Source organism: Saccopteryx leptura, chromosome 6 (assembly GCF_036850995.1).
Source record: "Saccopteryx leptura isolate mSacLep1 chromosome 6, mSacLep1_pri_phased_curated, whole genome shotgun sequence".
Taxonomy (NCBI): domain Eukaryota; kingdom Metazoa; phylum Chordata; class Mammalia; order Chiroptera; family Emballonuridae; genus Saccopteryx; species Saccopteryx leptura.
Window position 1 is genome coordinate 40,692,599 of NC_089508.1, and position 19,187 is coordinate 40,711,785.

The following is a 19,187-nucleotide window of genomic DNA, read 5'->3' on the forward strand; positions in this document are numbered from 1 at the left end:
CCAAACCACCTTGCAAAAGTTCTGGAAATTAAACTGCCTTTGGTACTATACTTAACAGAGTTTGACCAAGACCCAGAGGTGGATTTAATAGCAGGCACACCAGGTGTGTGCTCTGGGCCCCAACTTCTGAAGGGCTCCTCCCCCAAATCTATGCCAAAACATATCATAATTAAACTTTTGAAAGCTAAAGACAAAGACAATGCCTTGAAAGCAACCAGAGAGAAATGACACATTATCTCTACAGAAAAAGCAATACAAATGACCGCAACTTTCTCATCTAAAACCATGGAGGCCTGGAGAAAGTGGCACAAGTGCTGAAAGAAAAGAACCACCAACTCAATTCTGTATCCAGTGACACTGTACTTCAAGACCAAAGGAGAAGCAAGAACATTCTCAGATGAAAGAAAACTAAAACAGTGTGTCACTAAAAGACCTCCCCTTAAACACCGGCTGAGGAAGTGATAAAAGAAAAAAACTTAGACCATTAGGAAGGAAGGAAGAACAATGGGAAGAGCAGAAGGATGGGTACAGAATAGACTGTTTATGACTTTTATAAATCATATTAGATTACTGGAACAAACACTAAAGCAAATGCTGAAGATAATAATACTAAGATAATATTTAAAGGTGGGGAGGGTAAATGGAAGTGAGATTTCCACATTGCACTTCAAAGGGATAAAATGTTGGGATTAATACACTGTTATGTCACTATTTCTGTTGTAATGCCCAGAGTAACCACTATGAAAAGTATATTAAGAGATAAGCTTTAAAAAAAACCTATAAATACAGAAAAATGGAATCCTAAAAAATGAAGTAGCCCATGGCCCTGGCCAGATGGCTCAGTGGTAGAGCATTGGCCTGGCATGCAGGAGTCCCAGGTTCGATTCCCGGCCAGGGCACACAGGAGAAGCGCCCATCTGCTCCACCCCTCCCCCTTTCCTTCCTCTCTGTCTCTCTCTTCCCCTCCAGCAGCCAGGCTCCATTGGAGCAAAGTTTGTCTGGGAGCTGAGGATGGCTCCATGGCCTCTGCTTCAGGCGCTAGAGTGGCTCTGGTTGCAACAGAGTGATGCCCCAGATGGGCAGAGTGTCGTCCCCTGGTGGGCATGCCTGGTGGATCCCGGTCCGGCGCATGCGGGAGTCTGTCTGACTGCCTCCCGGTTTCCAACTTCAGAAAAATACAAAAAAAAAAAAAAAAAAAAAGAAGTAGCCCATAGGAAACCAGAAGAATGAAACAAATAATGAGAACTAATGATGAGAAACAAATGGGAAACAAACAATATGAAGATTTAAGTGCTAACCTGTCAATAGTAACCTTCAATACTAAGCAAGAGATAGAGATTAGCAGAGTGCATTAAAAAACCACTATTCAACTACACACTGCTTACAAGAAACTCACTTCAAATTCAATGACAGATTTAAAGTAAAAGGACAGAAAAGAGATATCATATAAATATTAATGGAAAAAAAGGAATGGTATTTTCTGATAAACCACCTTTTCTCTTTTCAACTCCATGCTTTTTTGCTGTAAGCATGAAATGTTTTATATATGCTTGAGAAAAATACAAGTGGTGATCCTACTAATTCTTGTGAGCCAGCCACTGACTGATAGGTAACAAATAAACATAAAAGTAGAGCCAGTCATGGTCAGAGGGCAAGGATGTGTGAAAATCAAGTCTGAAGAAACCAATCCCTAATAAGAAAAAAACCACAAATGCAATCATGCCAGGGCTTGGTGGGAATGCGCAGACTGCAGAAACCATTCCAAGTTACGTGGTTGGGAAGTCCAGCAGGGAAAATGTTGAGAGATGTGATGGAAGGAAGGACCAGGAAAGGGACAGCACTAACTCAGGTTGCCAAGGAGTTCCAGAGTGCACTGTGGGCCTGAGCCAAGCAGTTGTGCTGTCAGGGGGGGCAGAGCACAAGGGCTGGCCTGGAGGGTGGGCTAAGAAGCAATCCAGACTGCCATGGAAAGTTGCCAGGGTGTGCCCTTTGTAAGAGTGCCTGGCCAAGACAGCATGTGAGGCTGGGTTTCAGCTCACATTGTGCACCATGCCTCATGCCGGGATGTAGCATTGCAGCCATCTGGAGGATGAATCTTATCTAGTATTTTCCCCATATTCTTTTTTTAAGATATAATTCACACACCACACCCTTTTAAAGTGTACAATTCGGTAGTTTTTAGTTTATTCACTAAGTTATGTAACCATCACTGCTAACTAATTTTGAGACATTTTTATCACCTCCAAAAGAAATCCCTTCCTTCCTTTCTTTCCCCTCCCTTCTTTCACTGTCTTTTCAATTCCCTTGGGTGTACACCTAGCAGTGGAATTGCTGGCTCATATTGTGACTCTGTTTAACTTTTTTTTTTTTTTTCTTTCTTTCTGAAGCTGGAAACGGGGAGAGACAGTCAGACAGACTCCCGCATGCGCCCTACCAGGATCCACCTGGCACGCCCACCAGGGGGCGACGCTCTGCCCACCAGGGGGCGATGCTCTGCCCCTCCAGGGCGTCGCTCTGCCGCGACCAGAGCCACTCTAGCGCCTGGGGCAGAGGCCAAGGAGCCATCCCCAGCGCCCGGGCCATCTTTGCTCCAATGGAGCCTTGGCTGCGGGAGGGGAAGAGAGAGACAGAGAGGAAGGAGGGGGAGGGGGTGGAGAAGCAAATGGGCGCTTCTCCTATGTGCCCTGGCCGGGAATCGAACCCGGGTCCCCCGCACACCAGGGTGACGCTCTACTGCTGAGCCAACCGGCCAGGGCCTGTTTAACTTTTTGAGGAACTACCAAAATATTTTCCAAAGTGGCTGTACCACTTTACATTCCCACCAGCAATGTTATGAAGGTTCCAGTTTTCTTCACATATTCACCAACAGTTGTTATTTTCCATCTTTTTAATTATTATATATACATTGTAATCGATATGAAGTAGCATCTCATCATATATAGTTTGATTTACATTCACTTAATGATGGTTAGCATCTTTTCATATGATGACTGGTTATTTGTATGTCTTCTTTAGGAAATGACTATTAAATCCATGACCCATTTTTTTTATATTTAATGATCTTTTAGTCATTCATTTAAAAGAGTCTTTTATTTATTCTTTATACATGCCCCTCCTCAAATGTATAACTTATAAATATTCCTTCCCATTATATGAGTTGTTCTTTCACTTTCTTAATAGTTTCCTTTGTCCCTGGCCTGTTTGCTCAGTGGATAGAGCATGGGCCTGGTGTATGGATGTCCTGGGTTGGATTCCCAGTCAGAGCACAAAAGAGAAGTGACCATCTGCTTCTCTCCCCCTCCGCCCTCTCCCCCCCCACACCCCCTTGTAGCCAGTGTCTCAATTAGTTCAAGTGTTGGCCCTGGCCACTGAGGATAGATTGGTTGGTCCAAGCGTGTCAACCTCAGGTGCTAAAAATAGCTTGGTTGATTCGAGCATCGGCCGAGATGGGTTGCTGGGTGGATCTCAGTTGGGGTGCATGCGGGAATCTGTCTCACTATCTCCCCCTCTCTCACTTTAAAAAAAAGGTAGTTTCCTTGATGCAGGAAAAATTTTTGAAGTAATAAAATTGATGAGGTCCAATTTATTTATTTCTTCTTTCATTTCTTGGGATTTTGGTATCACACCTAAGAAACCTCTTTTTAATATAAGATCATGAAGATTTTATGCCTATGTTTTCTTCTAAAAGATTTCTAGTTTTGTCTCCTACATTTAATATTTGATCTATTTTGAGGTAATTTTTGTATATGGTATAAGTAGGGGTCCAGTTTGTTCTTTTTTATGTCCTATTGTCCCAGCACCTTTGTTGAAAATACTGTCTTTCCCCCATTGGATATTCTTGGCACCCTTGTTGATAATCGATTGACTCTATATGTAAGAATTTATTTCCATTCTATTCCATTGATCTGTATGTCTAACCTTATCTAGTACCACCTGTCTTAATTATTATAGCTTGTTTTGAAATCAGGGAGTGAGAGGCCTACAACTTAGTTCTTTTTCCAGATTGCCTTGTCTATCATATATCCTTTGCATTTCCATATGAATCTGACAACCAACTTATCAACGTCTTGAAAAAAACTGGGATTAAAATTAGTAGGGAGATAGATTATTTTAAAAGTATTAGTAACTAATATGACTTAATTCAGTGGTCTCCAACCTTTTTTACGCCATGAACCGGTTAATGTCAGAAAATATTTTCACAGACTGGCCTTTAGGGTGGGACGGATAAATGTATCATGTGACCGAGACAAGCGTCAAGAGTGAGTCTTAGACGGATGTAACAGAGGGAATCTGGTCATTTTTTAAAAAATAAAACATTGGTCAGACTTAAATATAAATAAAACAGAAATAATGTAAGTTATTTATTCTTTCTCTGCAGACCAGTACCAAATGGCCCATGGACTGGTACCGGTCCACGGCCCGGGGGTTGGAGACCACTGACTTAATTGACACTTGTAGAACACTTCTTAAAACTTCAAAATATACAATCAAGTCCACTTGATATATGTGTCAAAATAACATAATTCAAGATCTAAGGCAAGTCTCTACAAATTTCAGTGGATTAAAGCTGAACAGAGTTTGCTCTCTGACTACAGAAGAATTAAGCTGGAAATAAACAATAAAGTTAGTTAGAACAATAAAGATAGTTAGAACAAATCCTCAAAAATCTATAATATATAATGTATAATCAATATCCCAAAGGAAAAAAATCACAGTGACTATAGGAAACTATTTTGAACTGAACAATACTATTTGATATATATTAACATGATATATCAGACATGGCAGATGCAGCTAAAACTATGCTTAGAAAGAATTTTGCACTTTTAAACAAATATACTAGAAAAGAAGAAAGGCTGAAAATAATGTAAGCTCCCATTTAAAGAGCTAATAAAAGAATAGCAAAAGAAAGTAAAGAAGAGTCTAGAATTAGTAAATTTTTTCATTTCTTACATATTTGAAAATGCCTATATTAATCTTGCTGGGTAGAGAATTCTAGATGGCAGTTCTTTTCCCTCACTACTTTGAGGACATTATTCCATCGTCTTCTGGCCTCTGTTAATGAAAAGACTGCTCTTGGTCTAACAGTTTTTCTGAGGTAATATCTTTTATTTATGCCTGCATTTAAGATTTTCTCTTTGTCTTTGATGTCTTCCAGTTTCACTATGATTGAGGTCAGAGTACTGATTTCTTTTTGTCTAGCCTAAGGTTAGAATTTATGTCTTTTATGAATTCTGGAAAATGCTCAGCCAAATTTGTATAAATTATTCAACTTTTTGTTACTCTTTCTGAAACCCTGCAATGTCTCCTGTACTTTATTGACTGTGGTGCTGCTTGGATCTGTCAGGATCTGGTCTCTACACGTTTGTAATTAAATCTCCTGATCTGTCTGCTAGAAAAGCCTCATCTCTCAGAGTGGCGATACTATTTCTTGTTCGTAACTCGGAAGCCTTCTCCGACCCTCCTCTTCCCTCTGACCATTCTGGTTTGTATATCTACTCTTCTCTGCTCATTCATCTATCAATTGATTGCACTTCTCTATTTTTGTGTAAATCTTCCCCAACCAGACTCAAGTTCTGGGTGGGCACTTCCCTTTGTAGCACTTAGTATGGGCTGTATAAATGTAGTTTGAATGAATGCATGAATAAATCAATCAGCAAAATGAAGGCAAACAGTATCAACCTCATAGGAATTTTTTAAATCTTATTTTTATTCATTTAAATGCAGTGACATTGATAAATCAGGGTACATATGTTCCGAGAAAACATCTCCAGATTATTTTGACATTTGATTATGCTGCATACCCTTCACTCAAAGTCAAATCGTCCTCCGTCACCTTCTATCTGGTTTTCTTTGTGCCCCTACCCTCCCCCCACTCCCTCCCTCTCCTTCCTCGCCCCCTCCCCACCCCTCCACCCCACTCCCTGTTGCCATCACATTCTTGTCCATGTCTCTGAGTCTCATTTTTATGTCCCATCTATGCATGGGTTCATATAGTTCTTAGTTTTTTTCTGATTTACTTATTTCACTCCGTATAATGTTATCAAGGTCCATCCATGTTATTGTAAATGATCCGATGTCATCATTTCTTATGGCTGAGTAGTATTCCATAGTATATATGTACCAAAGCTTTTTAATCCACTCGTCCTCTGATGGACACTTGGGCTGTTTCCAGATCTTCGCTATTGTGAACAATGCTGCTATAAACATGGGGGTGCATTTCTCCTTCTGGAACCGTTCTATGGTGTCCTTGGGGTATATTCCTAAAAGTGGGATAGCTGGGTCAAAAGGCAGTTCGATTTTCAATTTTTTGAGGAATCTCCATACTGTTTTCCACAGAGGCTGCACTAGTCTGCATTCCCACCAGCAGTGTAGGAAGGTTCCCTTTTTTCCACATCCTCGCCAGCACTTATTTTGTGTTGTTTTGTTGATGAGCGCCATTCTGACCGGTGTGAGGTAATATCTCATTGTGGTTTTAATTTGCATTTCTCTAATGATTAGTGATGTTGAGCATTTTTTCATATGTCTATTGGCCATCTGTATATCCTCTTTGGAGAACTGTCTATTCATTTCTTTTGTCCATTTTTTTTATTGTAAATCTCATAGGAATTTGTAACAACTAAATGTATACCATATGAGAGAGCACCTGGCAAATAACAAGTGCTAATCTGTTTTGCGAACTGAAGACACTTCCTGCATTATTTTGGTACAGTGGGTTATGTACAAATGTGTTTGTTCCTTTAAATTTCCTTATTCCATATGGCATAAAGCGGAGTTCTTAATGTTCTTTGATCATAATAAAGTATTGCTTTGGTTCTGTGCCTTCTAATTGCTGTACTTCTCAAAGCTAAAAAGAAAAAGAAAACAAGTAAAAATTAAAGCATTCTATGAAAATACTTGATAGAGATTACCAGCCATTACAGTCTGCCCTTTCTCAGGGCATCTGTGAATGCTCTTCTCCCATATACTATCTTTATGGCTTTCTCCGTCTGTTCCATGAGGTGTCTGCTGTAATTATCCTAAATGAGAACTTTGCTGACCCTCCTTATAAAATAACAAACCACACCTCCATTCTCTTTCCAATTTTCCCTGCTTTGTTATCCCCAGTACAATTGACCACAAGTGAAATATATATTTACCTCTTTTATTATTATATGCCTCCCGTGACACACATGAGCATATAAATTTCTTAAATGTAGGAATTTGCTTTATGGGACAGTCTCTAACATATAGTAAATATTTATTGAATAAGGATATCAATGTAGGTGCCACTGATTCTCATCAGTAAAATCCTGATATTACAGGAGGCAGACATGAGGCAGCCACGCTGGGCATGGTAGCCTTCGACATTAATCTTAATCTGGAATAAAATAAAAAAACCTGACTATTTTGCTTTGCCTTAAAACAGACTGCCTAATGCATGATTACATCCTGAAAACGAAAGAAATCGTTTCCTCTCCTGGCAGGCACCTAACCCAAGTTCTAAACTGGCTGCGTACAAAGCCCGTCTGTTCTCCTGGTTTAAAGACAGTGGCATTTCCTGCCTGCTTTTCGCAAGTTTTATTTTGCTTTCTCTTTTCATTCACCATATCTTTTCTATCCATTTTATTGTTTTGATCTTGGCAAAAGCTTTCAATTAATATTGTGTGGGCACTTGTGCAAAGAACATACCCATTTACAATGTCTATAGGAAATAAATTCCTATTATTTCATGGAAACAAACATCTAAAGCTCTAACTCATTTGTGTATTATAAGAGAGAGATCCCACGAAGGTAAAGTCTTGCTGAAGTCCACATAACTAACTTTGGTAATACAGGTGAGTCTACATCCCCTAATTCCCAGGTAAGATCTTCATACTCTTTTAATTTTCCTGCAATAATTTCATTTATGTTTCTCTTACAACCTAAGCATTAATCTAAAGCCATCCTCAATTCTTATTTCACTAGTGTCTGCCTGTGGCATCACCCATCTTACCTCCTCAACCTTCCACTGTCAAACTGCTGTGTTGAGTTTTGAGGTGCCATCAGGCTTTTCTATCCAGACTTACATGACTGAAAAGAATGTGGTCTTTTAGCTAAACTGACATTCCCAAGTCAACTTTGTGGCCAATGAAAACACACGGCCCAAGAAGTCTGACACACTGCCCCTCCACTTGAGGAGAAGCTTGTCTCTGCCCTCTCTGCCTTGCTTAGGGACGTGCTGCTCTCACTTGTTGCTCAGTCCTGACTGTCAGATTAGCAGCACACTCTGGCTAGGGAAACCTGGTGGATAATGACTACTCACCACTAACGACACCTAGGGGCACCTTCTGGACTGAAGGCAGATAACTGGGAACATCACTAAACTGGCAGTGCCTCCTAGTGGCCAGGGCCCCAAAGGTTTCCCACTGAAAAGTGGCCAGGGCAGCAATAACCCCCTGGCAAGCCCTTCCTTCTCCATCCTTCCTCCATCCCTGGCAGTCCATATACCCTCACAGCCTGTAGTGAGAATTCTTCAAGTGCCAGTCTTTTCAGTATTTTACTGACTGGATTCCCAAACATGACCATGACAATGAAAATTGGGAGGTAAAGGGTAGGGAATATAAATAACAAAAAGTCACTGATGAAAAAGAAATGTCACTGATGTCTTCAGAGCAAGTCGCTTTGACAAGTGCTTTGTAACAGTGTGGTCACCGTTTTCCTTCCCACCAGCCCAGGCACCCCTCCTCCTGTAGAAGACTTCAGCTGCCCAGCAGTGCCAAATCATCCCTTGAAGTCATTCTTGTTAAGCTTCCGTAGGAATAATTTCAGAGGTGTTAAAGAGATATTCAGAGAGGTTTAGCTGGTTTCTCTGGAAGCTTGTATTCTAAAAAGAACATGCATTATCTTAAAGATCATATTTTAACATATATGTGCTTCATAAAATGAAAAATAAATCTGATCTACAAGCATAACCTTGAGATTACAGGCACAGGATACCCAGATGTAGATTTGCCTCTGAAAACTATGGAAGAACCAGGAAGGCTTGACTTCTCCAAGAGCGAGAAAGAACTCCTATGTAGTGAAAAGGCCATGCTACAACAAATGAAGTGGGAACACATCCTTCTACATGTCCCTATGGTCTCCAAGGCATCTGGTCTCTTCAAGCGTTCCCTCCACCGGGGCTTTCTTTCCTAGACAAAGCCCAAATTTCATATTTTTCTCCACGTGCTATTTTTAACTCTTCCTCGTAAAAAAGTAAGAAAGGTACCTATCCCCTGCCCATTCCCTCAAAACCTTGGTGCATCATCTGATCAAGGATTTCAACAGTAGGTCACTGTTCTGCTCCTCCCACTAACAACTACCTTTTAACTTGGGCTTCCTGAAGCCCTCGACTCACTGGCCTTGGAAACCAACGTTATCAACCAAATTATACACACCTTCCCACCGCCACTGCCCCCCAATACTCAAACTCAAAGATGCTGTTGTTGAGGTAGAATGCCTCTGCGTCCGAGTTCTGTTTGGATGTTCCCACAACTGGAGTATCACTGCAGTGACAATACTGAGTGCCAGAGCCCAAGGGCTCTGATCTAGTGCTGACAGGTGCTGCATTCTGATGTTTATTCATGAACCCCACAAGCAGAGCTGGAAAAGGGGGACGCAGGAGCAATACACAAGCCCTCAGGGACTGAGCCGTGGGATTTCTTTACAGCGACTGTGGCTTGCCAGCAAAGGTTTTTGATAACGGTGGAATATTCCAAAAGACAGAAGAGAGAATCTGGTTAACTGTTTAAAAATGCCAACTAATTAAAATAAAGCGAGTCCAGAATGTAACCATTTGGGGGGAGAGAGAGGCCAGTGAGCCATGGTGACAATTAGGGAACATTACTCTGAAAGCCTGATGTTTGTACCACCATCGACAATGTTTTATCCAACAGGTGTCTTGCGCCAAGAAATTTCCAGAATATACTCTTAGCCCCCTCAGAAACGTCCAGAAACAGCCCGCTCACCCCTACCCTGGGCCTTGCGCCCCTCCACTTCTCCCAAACCTCCCACGCCCGGTCGCGATTGCGCACTCCGGGTCGGGCCCGGATTCAGCATCTCCAGGGCAGCACCCCCTGGGCAGCCGAGCCGAAGCGCTGGCGTCGAGCGGCGCCCGCATCCCCGTGCGCGCAGGCAGCTCCGGGGTCGGCCGCGCTGATTCGCTGCCGCGGAGACTGCGGCGCCGCGACGCGCCCGCCCCTCGCCGCGCGCCGGCTGGTGCAGCCCCAGTCTGTCTGCGGCCGCCGCGAGCCCAGCCGCTGCAGCCGGCCGCCGACGCCCGAGTGCCCGCTCCGCGCCGCCCAGGACAGCAGCGGCGAGCCCCCCAGCCCGCACGATGCAGGCCACTGCCGATTCCACCAAGATGGACTGTGTGTGGAGCAACTGGAAAAGTCAGGGTATTCTCTTTATTTCAGTAATGCATGCCTGCGGCTCACGGGAAGCCGGGACCCGGACTCAGCCATTGTACAATACATCATTTCACCTGTGGGACCTCTGCATGCTTTATCCCCAAGAGCTTTCTGTTGGGGGGAGTAAACTTGTTATGTCAAAAATCAAAATGGATGGTATTTGTTTTTTTTTCTCTTCTTTTTCCTATTTGTTTTTAACCTCCCACCGCCCTTTTGTTTTCTTGTTGCAAAGCTGGTATTTTAAATAATGCATCATTTGCCTTCTCCGGGAGCTCTTTTGGGATCCTTGATCATTCAATACTTGTTTAATCCCTCCCCGCCTCCGGAGTTAAAATGCTGTCTTATTGTTCTATGCATCCCACTGTATTATTTCATTTCTGCAGAAAGGTTGCAATCTCCTGGTAGAACCATTAACTGAATGGCATCTAGTGCATCCTTTTAAGAGGGACACACCCATCTCAGGGTTGTTATTTGTGGTCACACAAAGGAGATGGGAAATGCAGACTAGCTCTCCAAATCCTGAAAATATGATGGCGTAGACACATATTGGGATGGTTCATTCGGAAATATTTCAGGGTCTTTTTTTTTTTTTTGTCTGTCATTGGGGTAACTTGTGACTACTATTTAGTAATAATGGGCAACTGTGGCACAAGTGGAGGGAAATAAAAAGCAGTACAGGTTGCCCTCTGGTATAACAAATTTATTTTAAAACAGTCCATATTAGCACTGGGTGTGGCCACCCTCCAGCCTCGCTTGGGTTGCTTTTCAGCCATTTTTATTCAGCCTCATACTTCACACATCCATCTCTCCTTTGTTACATTAAGATGCTCTCCTTCACCTTGCGCAGTTTGAGATTAGGAGGAGACAGGTATTTTGCAAGAATGAATTATGCCTGGAAAACTTGAGTATTTGTAAGATGAAGTGTCTTTTAATATTTAACGAATATGTTTTTGAAGAAGGTGCATTTGAGTTAACCTGCAGGGTTGCAGCATCCCTCAGGGGACCAAGAATACTCTGGAGCAGAAGCTGTTTTTTGTTGTTGTTGTTGTTGTTGTTGTTTTTAACCTGGCATCTTCCTCTTGTAATTTTATATGGTAGAAAGAACAGGATACCTTTTCATATTTAATGGCCTGTGGGATTTTTCTTTGGTAATTTTTTTAAGGAGAGAAAGGTAAACATGACCTTAGAGTTCAGAAGACATTTGCTCTGCCTCTTTGTCAGTTGGGTGGCAATGAAATAAAATACAATAATCGAGTTCAAATTGTGTGGCTATATTGGAAAGAGTAAATGACCCTAATAAATTTAAAAGCCACAACATAAAGAAATATATGACAATTCAAAAGTATAATTTTAGAGAATGATGACAATGTTATAGAATAGAACATGTTTTATATCGAAGGCAGAATTTATATGAAATTCTTGATAACATTTCATTCTTCTGTTAAGGTTCCTCTAGTTTATTTGATATACATATTCAAATACCAACTATGGCTTGATAGAGTTAGACATAAAGACATAACAAAGTTGGCTTTTAGACTCTGATTATGGGTTTCTTCTCTTACCAAAAATAGATAGCAAAAAAAAAAAAAAGGCAGATTTTTCTGTTTTATTTGTATAAAATGTAAGACATTATTTCATTATAATCCTATGTTTTGGCTCAGTTGACTTTCTCATGGCGGTTGTGGGGGGAGACTGGGGGTCTGGGAGGTGAGGGAGCAGTAAAAAGTGCATGGACATTTATGATCACAAAATGACACAAAATGCCATTATTTATTCATTGAAGACAACCATTTTCATTTCCGATACACAGCTACTTGTGAAGATTAATGCGAGATCATTGAGGGTCTTTTACATGCAGTGACCTTTGGTAGTCTTTAGTAATATTGATTTCCGTTTGTCAAATAGAACAAAGCCATTATCTTGAAAATTGACTAATAACTAGGTGGGTGGGTTTATAGGCATAACAGAGAAATGGTAAAAAGTAAATGATTTCCTTTTCTCCCCACCAAGAGAACTTTCCATCTAAATGAAATATACAATAATATTTTTGTTTTAGCATTTTCAACATATCTCTTCACTTTAATTCCCTTATTTTGAAAAACAGTTGTTATTAACCCTGGCTGCACCTTAGTATCACCAAACAAGCTTTAAAAACCCCACAAAGTATGCCTATACCCCTAGAGGTCCTGAACCAATTGGACTAAGCATCAGTATTTTTCAAATGCTCCTCAAGTGAGATTAGTATATAACCAGGTTTGAGGATACTGGGGTTATTTTGTTTGTTTGTTTGGGGTTTTTTTGTATTTTTCTGAAGTTGGAAACGGGGAGGCAGTCAGACAGACTCCCGCATGCACCTGACCAGGATCCACTGGCATGCCCACCAGGGGGCGATGCTCTGCCCATCTGGGGCGTTGCTCTGTTGTGACCAGAGCCATTCTAGCGCCTGAGGCAGAGGCCACGGAGCCGTCCCCAGCGCCCGGGCCAACTTTGCTCCAGTGGAGCCTCGGCTGCGGGAGGGGAAGAGAGAGACAGAGAGGAAGGAGAGGGGGAGGGGTGGAGAAGCAGATGGGCGCTTCTCCTGTGTGCCCTGGCCAGGAATCAAACCCAGGACTCCTGCACGCCAGGCCGACGTTCTACCACTGAGCCAACCGGCCAGGGTCGAGGATACTGGTTTTTAATACAGTAATTCTTAGTGAGCCCAATCCATAGACTAGCAGAGCAAGGTCCAGTCTGCAAATGAGGAAATGGGTATGATTTAGGAGTAGCGCTGGCTGGATAGCTCAATTGATTAGAGCATAGTCCTCATATGCCAAGGTTGTGGGACCATTCCCTGGTTAGGGCACATATAAGAACCAACCAATGAATGCATAATTAAGTGGAACAATGAGTTCCTGTTTTTCTCTGTCTCTAAAAAAAAAAGATCAATAAAAAAACAGTCATGTAACATTATTGATAATGTCCTCCAGAACTACTCCAAGGAGAAAGTTTTGATTGGAAAAGGGAATAAAGAACATGAGGTTTGGCCCTGGCCAGTTGCTTAGTGGCTAGAGCATTGGCCTGGCATATGGACATTCCGGGTTCGATTCCAAGTCAGGGCACACAAGAGAAGTGACCATCTGCTTCTCTCCCCCCCTCCCCCTTTCTCTCCCTGTCCCCCTCCTGAGGCCAGTGGCTCTATTGGTTTGACCATTGTCTCTCAGTGCTTAGGATAGCTTGGTTGGTCTAAGCGTCAGCCTCGGGGGCTGAGGATAGCTCAGTTGATTAACTGTGGGCCCCAGACAGGGGTTGCCAGGTGAATCCCAGTCTGGACACATGCGGGAGTGTTTTCTATCTCCCCGCCTCTCACTTAAAAAAAAGTGAGCTTCAAGTTTCCTCTGTATCATTAAACCTTCCACGGAGAAATTGCAGCCCAGTGTATATCACATGAAAACTCTACTGAAACCAATACAGTGTATCATAGGAACTGTACTACACATGCAAAAGGAACCTTATATTTATTTTATTAATATATAAGATTTCAGATATAGAGAAAAATATTTAAAGAGAAAGCTTAAAGTCCACATTATACTAAACTACACAGATTCTGCTTCCAATTAAAAAAAAATGATTCTAATACCAAATATTGCTTAATAAACCAAAGCTTATTCTACTCAGTGAAAAATGAAATAATAAAACAATAAGCTAATAAAACACCTATACACAGGAGTGGGCAAAAGTAGGTTTACAGTTATGAGTATGTTATTCTTGTATTATTATTTATTAGTATATTATTTGTCTTATTATTATTTTGTATTCTTACTTATGATTTATCCTTTAGGTAACAATGGCTGATAATTCAACCTATTTTTATCCACCCCTGTATACAGTAATCTTAAAGACCACAACAATACTAATATTCACTGGGCACATTTACTGAGTGCTTTACTTGCATTATTGCATTTAACTCACACAAACCGTATGACATTTAAGTATAATGCATAAGTTTTATTACTATCCTGTTTTACAGGTGATCAACTAAGGCTTCTACCAAGACACACAGCTAGTAATGCCAGAAGCTGGATTCAAGCTTAGGCTGCCTGACCTCAGAGCCCCTTACTTCCCACTGCTCTACCCTCTGCCTCAATGGCAGATGGCTTTTTCCTCAATAGACTTTTTAATATGAATTATCTAGGTAATGGTGATTGTGTGGATTTAATAATCCATCACATTTACATAGTCTTTATTTGTCGAAGAACTTCTTATTTGAGCTTTTCAATTTACTTGTGGACATCAAGAGGCTCAAAAAGGTTAAGTGGCTTGCCCAAGGTTTATGAATAAGTGGTATGTTGAGTAGTGAAGAGGCGACTCTTGGCTTCAAGTCTAAAACTCTTTCCATCTCAACACTCACCACCTCTTTAACTAATGCTGAGTTCCAGAAAGGGAACTCTCATTTACCTCTTCTGAGATATTTGCATGTAAGTTCTCTCTTTACAAACAGTAAAAGTCATCAGCAAGGCAGTGATCTTAATTTATGCCGTTATTTTTGTCATCACCACCATCATAATTCAGTCATCATCCTAGATTCTCCATCAATACGATCTCTGTGCCAGTCACTGGACCAAGCTCTTGTTACATATTTTACTGTAGTAAAGACAATTTTACAGACATAAAGGCAGACCAATATCACCATCCATCAAAAACAACATTTTATTTGGACTCAATATTATTAGAATACTGTACAAATGTTACAACATAAAAAACTACATTTGCAAACTCCTTGTCTGCCTATTCTAATGGGATCCAATGGGAAAACTGGTTAGCAGGATATCTGGGGATTTTTTTTAATGAAAGAAATCTCTCATTATACAGATAATATACTAAATGTAGGTAGTTATGTTACTCCACTGACAAATAAAAGTATTCTTTTTCATAGTGTATTATAATTTTCAAGAGAATCTTCATAAGGGAATGCTTCAAAGTTTTTGGAGAGAATAACAGTTTTATTGTTCTTCTAAAATTGATGCTTGCTCATTATGAAAATTTCCATTGCTACAAAGAAAGTTTCAATTGAAAGCCACAAGTCACCCAAAGTTCTACCACCTACAGCTAATCAACATTAATATTTGCTGAATGTTATCCAGTATCTCTTTAGCATGTCAAATGAAGCTAGAGGAGTAGGTAGGCAACAAAAATAGCTTTTGTAAGCTCTGGCTGGTTGGCTCAGTAGATAGAGTGTCAGCCCAGCATCTAGACATCCAGGTTTGAGTCCCTGTCAGGGCACACAGGAGAAGCGACCATCTGCTTCTCCACCACTCCCCATTCTCCTTTTCTCTTTTCCTGTCTCTCTCTTCCCCTCCCGCAGCTGTGGCTCAATTGGTTCGAGTGAGTTGGCCCCAGATGGGTGGTGAGGATGGCTCTGTGGCCTCCACCTCAGGTGCTAGAAAGAGTTTCTTTGCCAAGCAAAGGCCCAAGATGGGCAGAGCGTTGCCTCATAGGGGGCTTGCTGAGATCTGGTCAGGGTGCATGCAACAGTCCGTCTCTCTGCCTCCCCTCCTCCACTTAATGATAAAAAGAAGGAGATTTTGTAAAACAAGATTGTGCGTATCTCAAAATGTATTTGAAATAATTAAATGGAAGAAATTGACACCAAAAGAATTGAACTTCACATGCATATTTCTTTACTATATAAGCTATTCCTACTGAAAATTAAGACAGAGACTGTGATCAACATCAGCAGGTTGGAATAATTTTTAATTACATGCTTTGGGTTTAGGCTGTATGGATGGATTCTCTGCAGTGTCTTTTTTTTTTAAAGGCCAAGATTCAGTATGGGTGAGAAAGAGTGACAAAAATCCTGATCTAAATCCACTTCAAGTCTATGATTTTTTTCAGATTTTTATGAATTATTTCTTTAATTAAAAACATTCTTAATATTCTATTCTTAAAGCATTATGATTACTCAAGATTCCTAGGGATTGTGTATGAAATCTTTGATCAGAATCAATAGGCCCTTCCTTCTGCATCATTTTTTAAAGTTCTCTCTCCTCCCTTCCATGCCTCCCTCACTCCCACTTTTTTCTTATTTTCAAAATGATATTCTTTATTCAATTATCTTTTATCTTTAGACTAGTTAATATACTTAAGAACAGAATTTATACAGTAACTGATGTATTTTAAATTAGCTTATAATAGAATCAAGTTCTAAATTAACTGAATCCAGCAAACAAAAGCTAACATGGTTGGATAGTTTTCAGAATATTACCTTTCTTTTTGGAAATGATTAAATGTATGTCACCAACACATTTCCCATCCTTCCCAACATGCTCTCCCAAGCTGTGTGCATATCTGGCCATTTTTCATATTTACATTTTGTTACCTTTTCAGTTCTCAAGAAAGTACACACAGACATTCAAAGAAACATGATCACCTTATAATTAAGCTTGTAATTGAAAGCTAATGATTTGACAATAATTGTTTTAAAGTCATCTTCTTCCAAGGTAACAATAATAACTATGTTTAAAAAAACACTTTGATAATTATAATTGTATTCCAAATGTATAGCATATATTTCAAATACGATAACATTGTTAGGACTTTTATAACTTAGAAGTATAGAGTTCTATTTCCTCCAAATATATTTGAGTTATCTATATTTTAAACTTAAATCTGAGAAAAGTTGTCTTATTATTTCACACAATCAAATAATTAAATTTTTTTTATTTATTGCCAAAGGGGCAGGAAAATAATTCAAACATTACCTACAAGTTCTTTGCACAGACTGGTATTAATTCTGAACAAATGGGAAGTACAATTACAACAGGTTTGCATTTTTAGAATTGATTGCAGTTCAGCTCATTTCACTGGGCATGCTTCAAATGTGGTCATATTGTATGTCTTTTTTTTTTTCATTGAATCTACTGGGGTGAGATTGGTTAATAACATTACGTAAGTTTTAGGTGTAACATTACATAATCATCTGTACACTGCACCACGCATTCACCCCAAGTCAAGTCTCCCTTTATCACTATTTATCTCCCTCACCCCCTTTCCCTCCTCTAATCACCACACTGTTGTCTGTGTCCGTGAATTATTTTTTTCTTTGCTTAACCCCTTCACCTTCTTTACCAAGCCCTCCAACCTCCTTCCCCGCTGACAGTTGTCAGTCTGGTCTCTGTATCTCTGGTCATATTTTATATCTTGTCTTGAGATACATTTCATCAAACTGCAAATCAAATCTATGTAATAGGGGTCAAGAAAGCCACAATGTTTTATTGAATGAAACAGAAGTACAAAGAGAAATCCTTATCCTTATCTTACATTTTTTTTTAGTTCAAGAAATATTTTTGCCATATGGTCAAGGTCAAAAATTTAAATATACTCTTTTTTTAATTTACTTTTATAAATTACCAACAGGAGTCTATCTCCATGGTTCTTTTCTATTCCAATACATTGATGGATATTTAATGTGTGACCCAGATTTAAGATTTTGTGGCTAATTATGACTGATGACCACGACCAAATGAACACCTGTTATTTTGAAACAGCCAGAAAGCTTAAAGAAAGAAAAAGCACTCAAAAAAGCATATGAAGACATCCATTATTCAATACCTTGCAAATTTTTCTGGGTCCCCCTCAGCACACAGCAAATTTTTCAGACTGTGTGCCCACAGTCTGTTTTTCTCTCCATATGGCCATCTCTTCCTTTGATGCCAGTTGCCCTGCGAGACTCCTGCAAATGAGCCCGTTTGCTGGAGTGTTAGCTGGAGGAGCTGGCCACACTGTCTTCCATACTGGGCCCTGCTGTTTCATTTCTTGGCCAAGCCCACTCTATCACTGTGACAACGGGCCTAAGCATCGCTGTGTTACCTTTGCGGCAAAGAGAGAATGTGGTCCTAGTGCTTGGAATGGGCAGACAGAAACACATTCAGCTGTTTCACAGAATTCCCAGAAACATAAGAGCAGTTTCCACCTTCCATCCAGTCTGAAGGGTAGTCATTAGAAGAATGTGTTAGCTTTTGTCTCCTGTGGAGGAAAAGTACCAGAGATTGTTGCTGGCTGTGGCTTTGGTAATCAAATCCTCCATTTTCCGTTGTTCTACCAAAGCTCACGTAGAGGAGAGGATCAGCCATGTGGGTTCAATGCTCCGCTCTTTTACTGTCTACACAGAGCACATGGCTTAATACCTCTCCCCTTTCAGAACATCTGCAGAATTATTGAAATGTCTAGAAATAGTGTTGGCATTTTTCTCTTGACAGTATATTGGCTGCATTTAGGAAAGGTGAAGGAAAGGTCCGGAAAATGTAATCACTGCAGGTGTTTTCTCAGCGAAAGTCCCTTCCAGCAGTTTCCTCTCTGGGCTCAGGGGGCCTGAATTAACATTTAAAGGTTTCATTTATGTAAGAGACTTTTCAAGGCAAAGGAAGCTCATGAATTTGTTGACTAGGAGCTGTCATCTTTGAAGGTCTCTATGTATAAAGTATTTTTGTACATCTCTTTCCATTACATTTCTCCAGTTTGATGACAAAATGAAGCAAAGTTAAAGTGGGGAAGGTTCCTGTTTCTTCTGGTTAACTGTTTGGGATGGTATTTTGTTTGCCTCATGAAAATCAGAGAAACTGGCTTTTCTCTACTGCTTTGGACACTGAGTTGTAAAGAACTGAGTTTTTTTTTCTAGCCTTCTGATTTTTTTTGAAGGTAGTCGATTATTATAATCAATTATTGGAAGCCTGTTAAAAAGTAAAAGTCATGCCATTTTCCAACAATCCTGTTGTTGAAATGCTGATGTTACTTACCTATGAA

The 19,187-nt window shown here is 40.4% G+C and overlaps 1 protein-coding gene across 2 annotated transcripts in view; it reads left to right on the forward strand.

Moving 5' to 3' along the window:
• Positions 1–19,187, forward strand: part of RTN1 (reticulon 1) — a 201,243-nt gene that overhangs the window by 165,852 nt on the left and 16,204 nt on the right. The window contains exon 1 of one of the 2 annotated variants that reach the window (XM_066342724.1): positions 10,200–10,397. The exons of the other annotated variant lie outside the window; for it this stretch is intronic. Coding sequence (XP_066198821.1) covers positions 10,337–10,397 — 61 coding nt within the window. The 5' untranslated portion in view covers positions 10,200–10,336. Of the gene's footprint in view, positions 1–10,199; positions 10,398–19,187 lie in introns of those variants that run through there. 2 annotated transcript variants of the gene reach the window in all.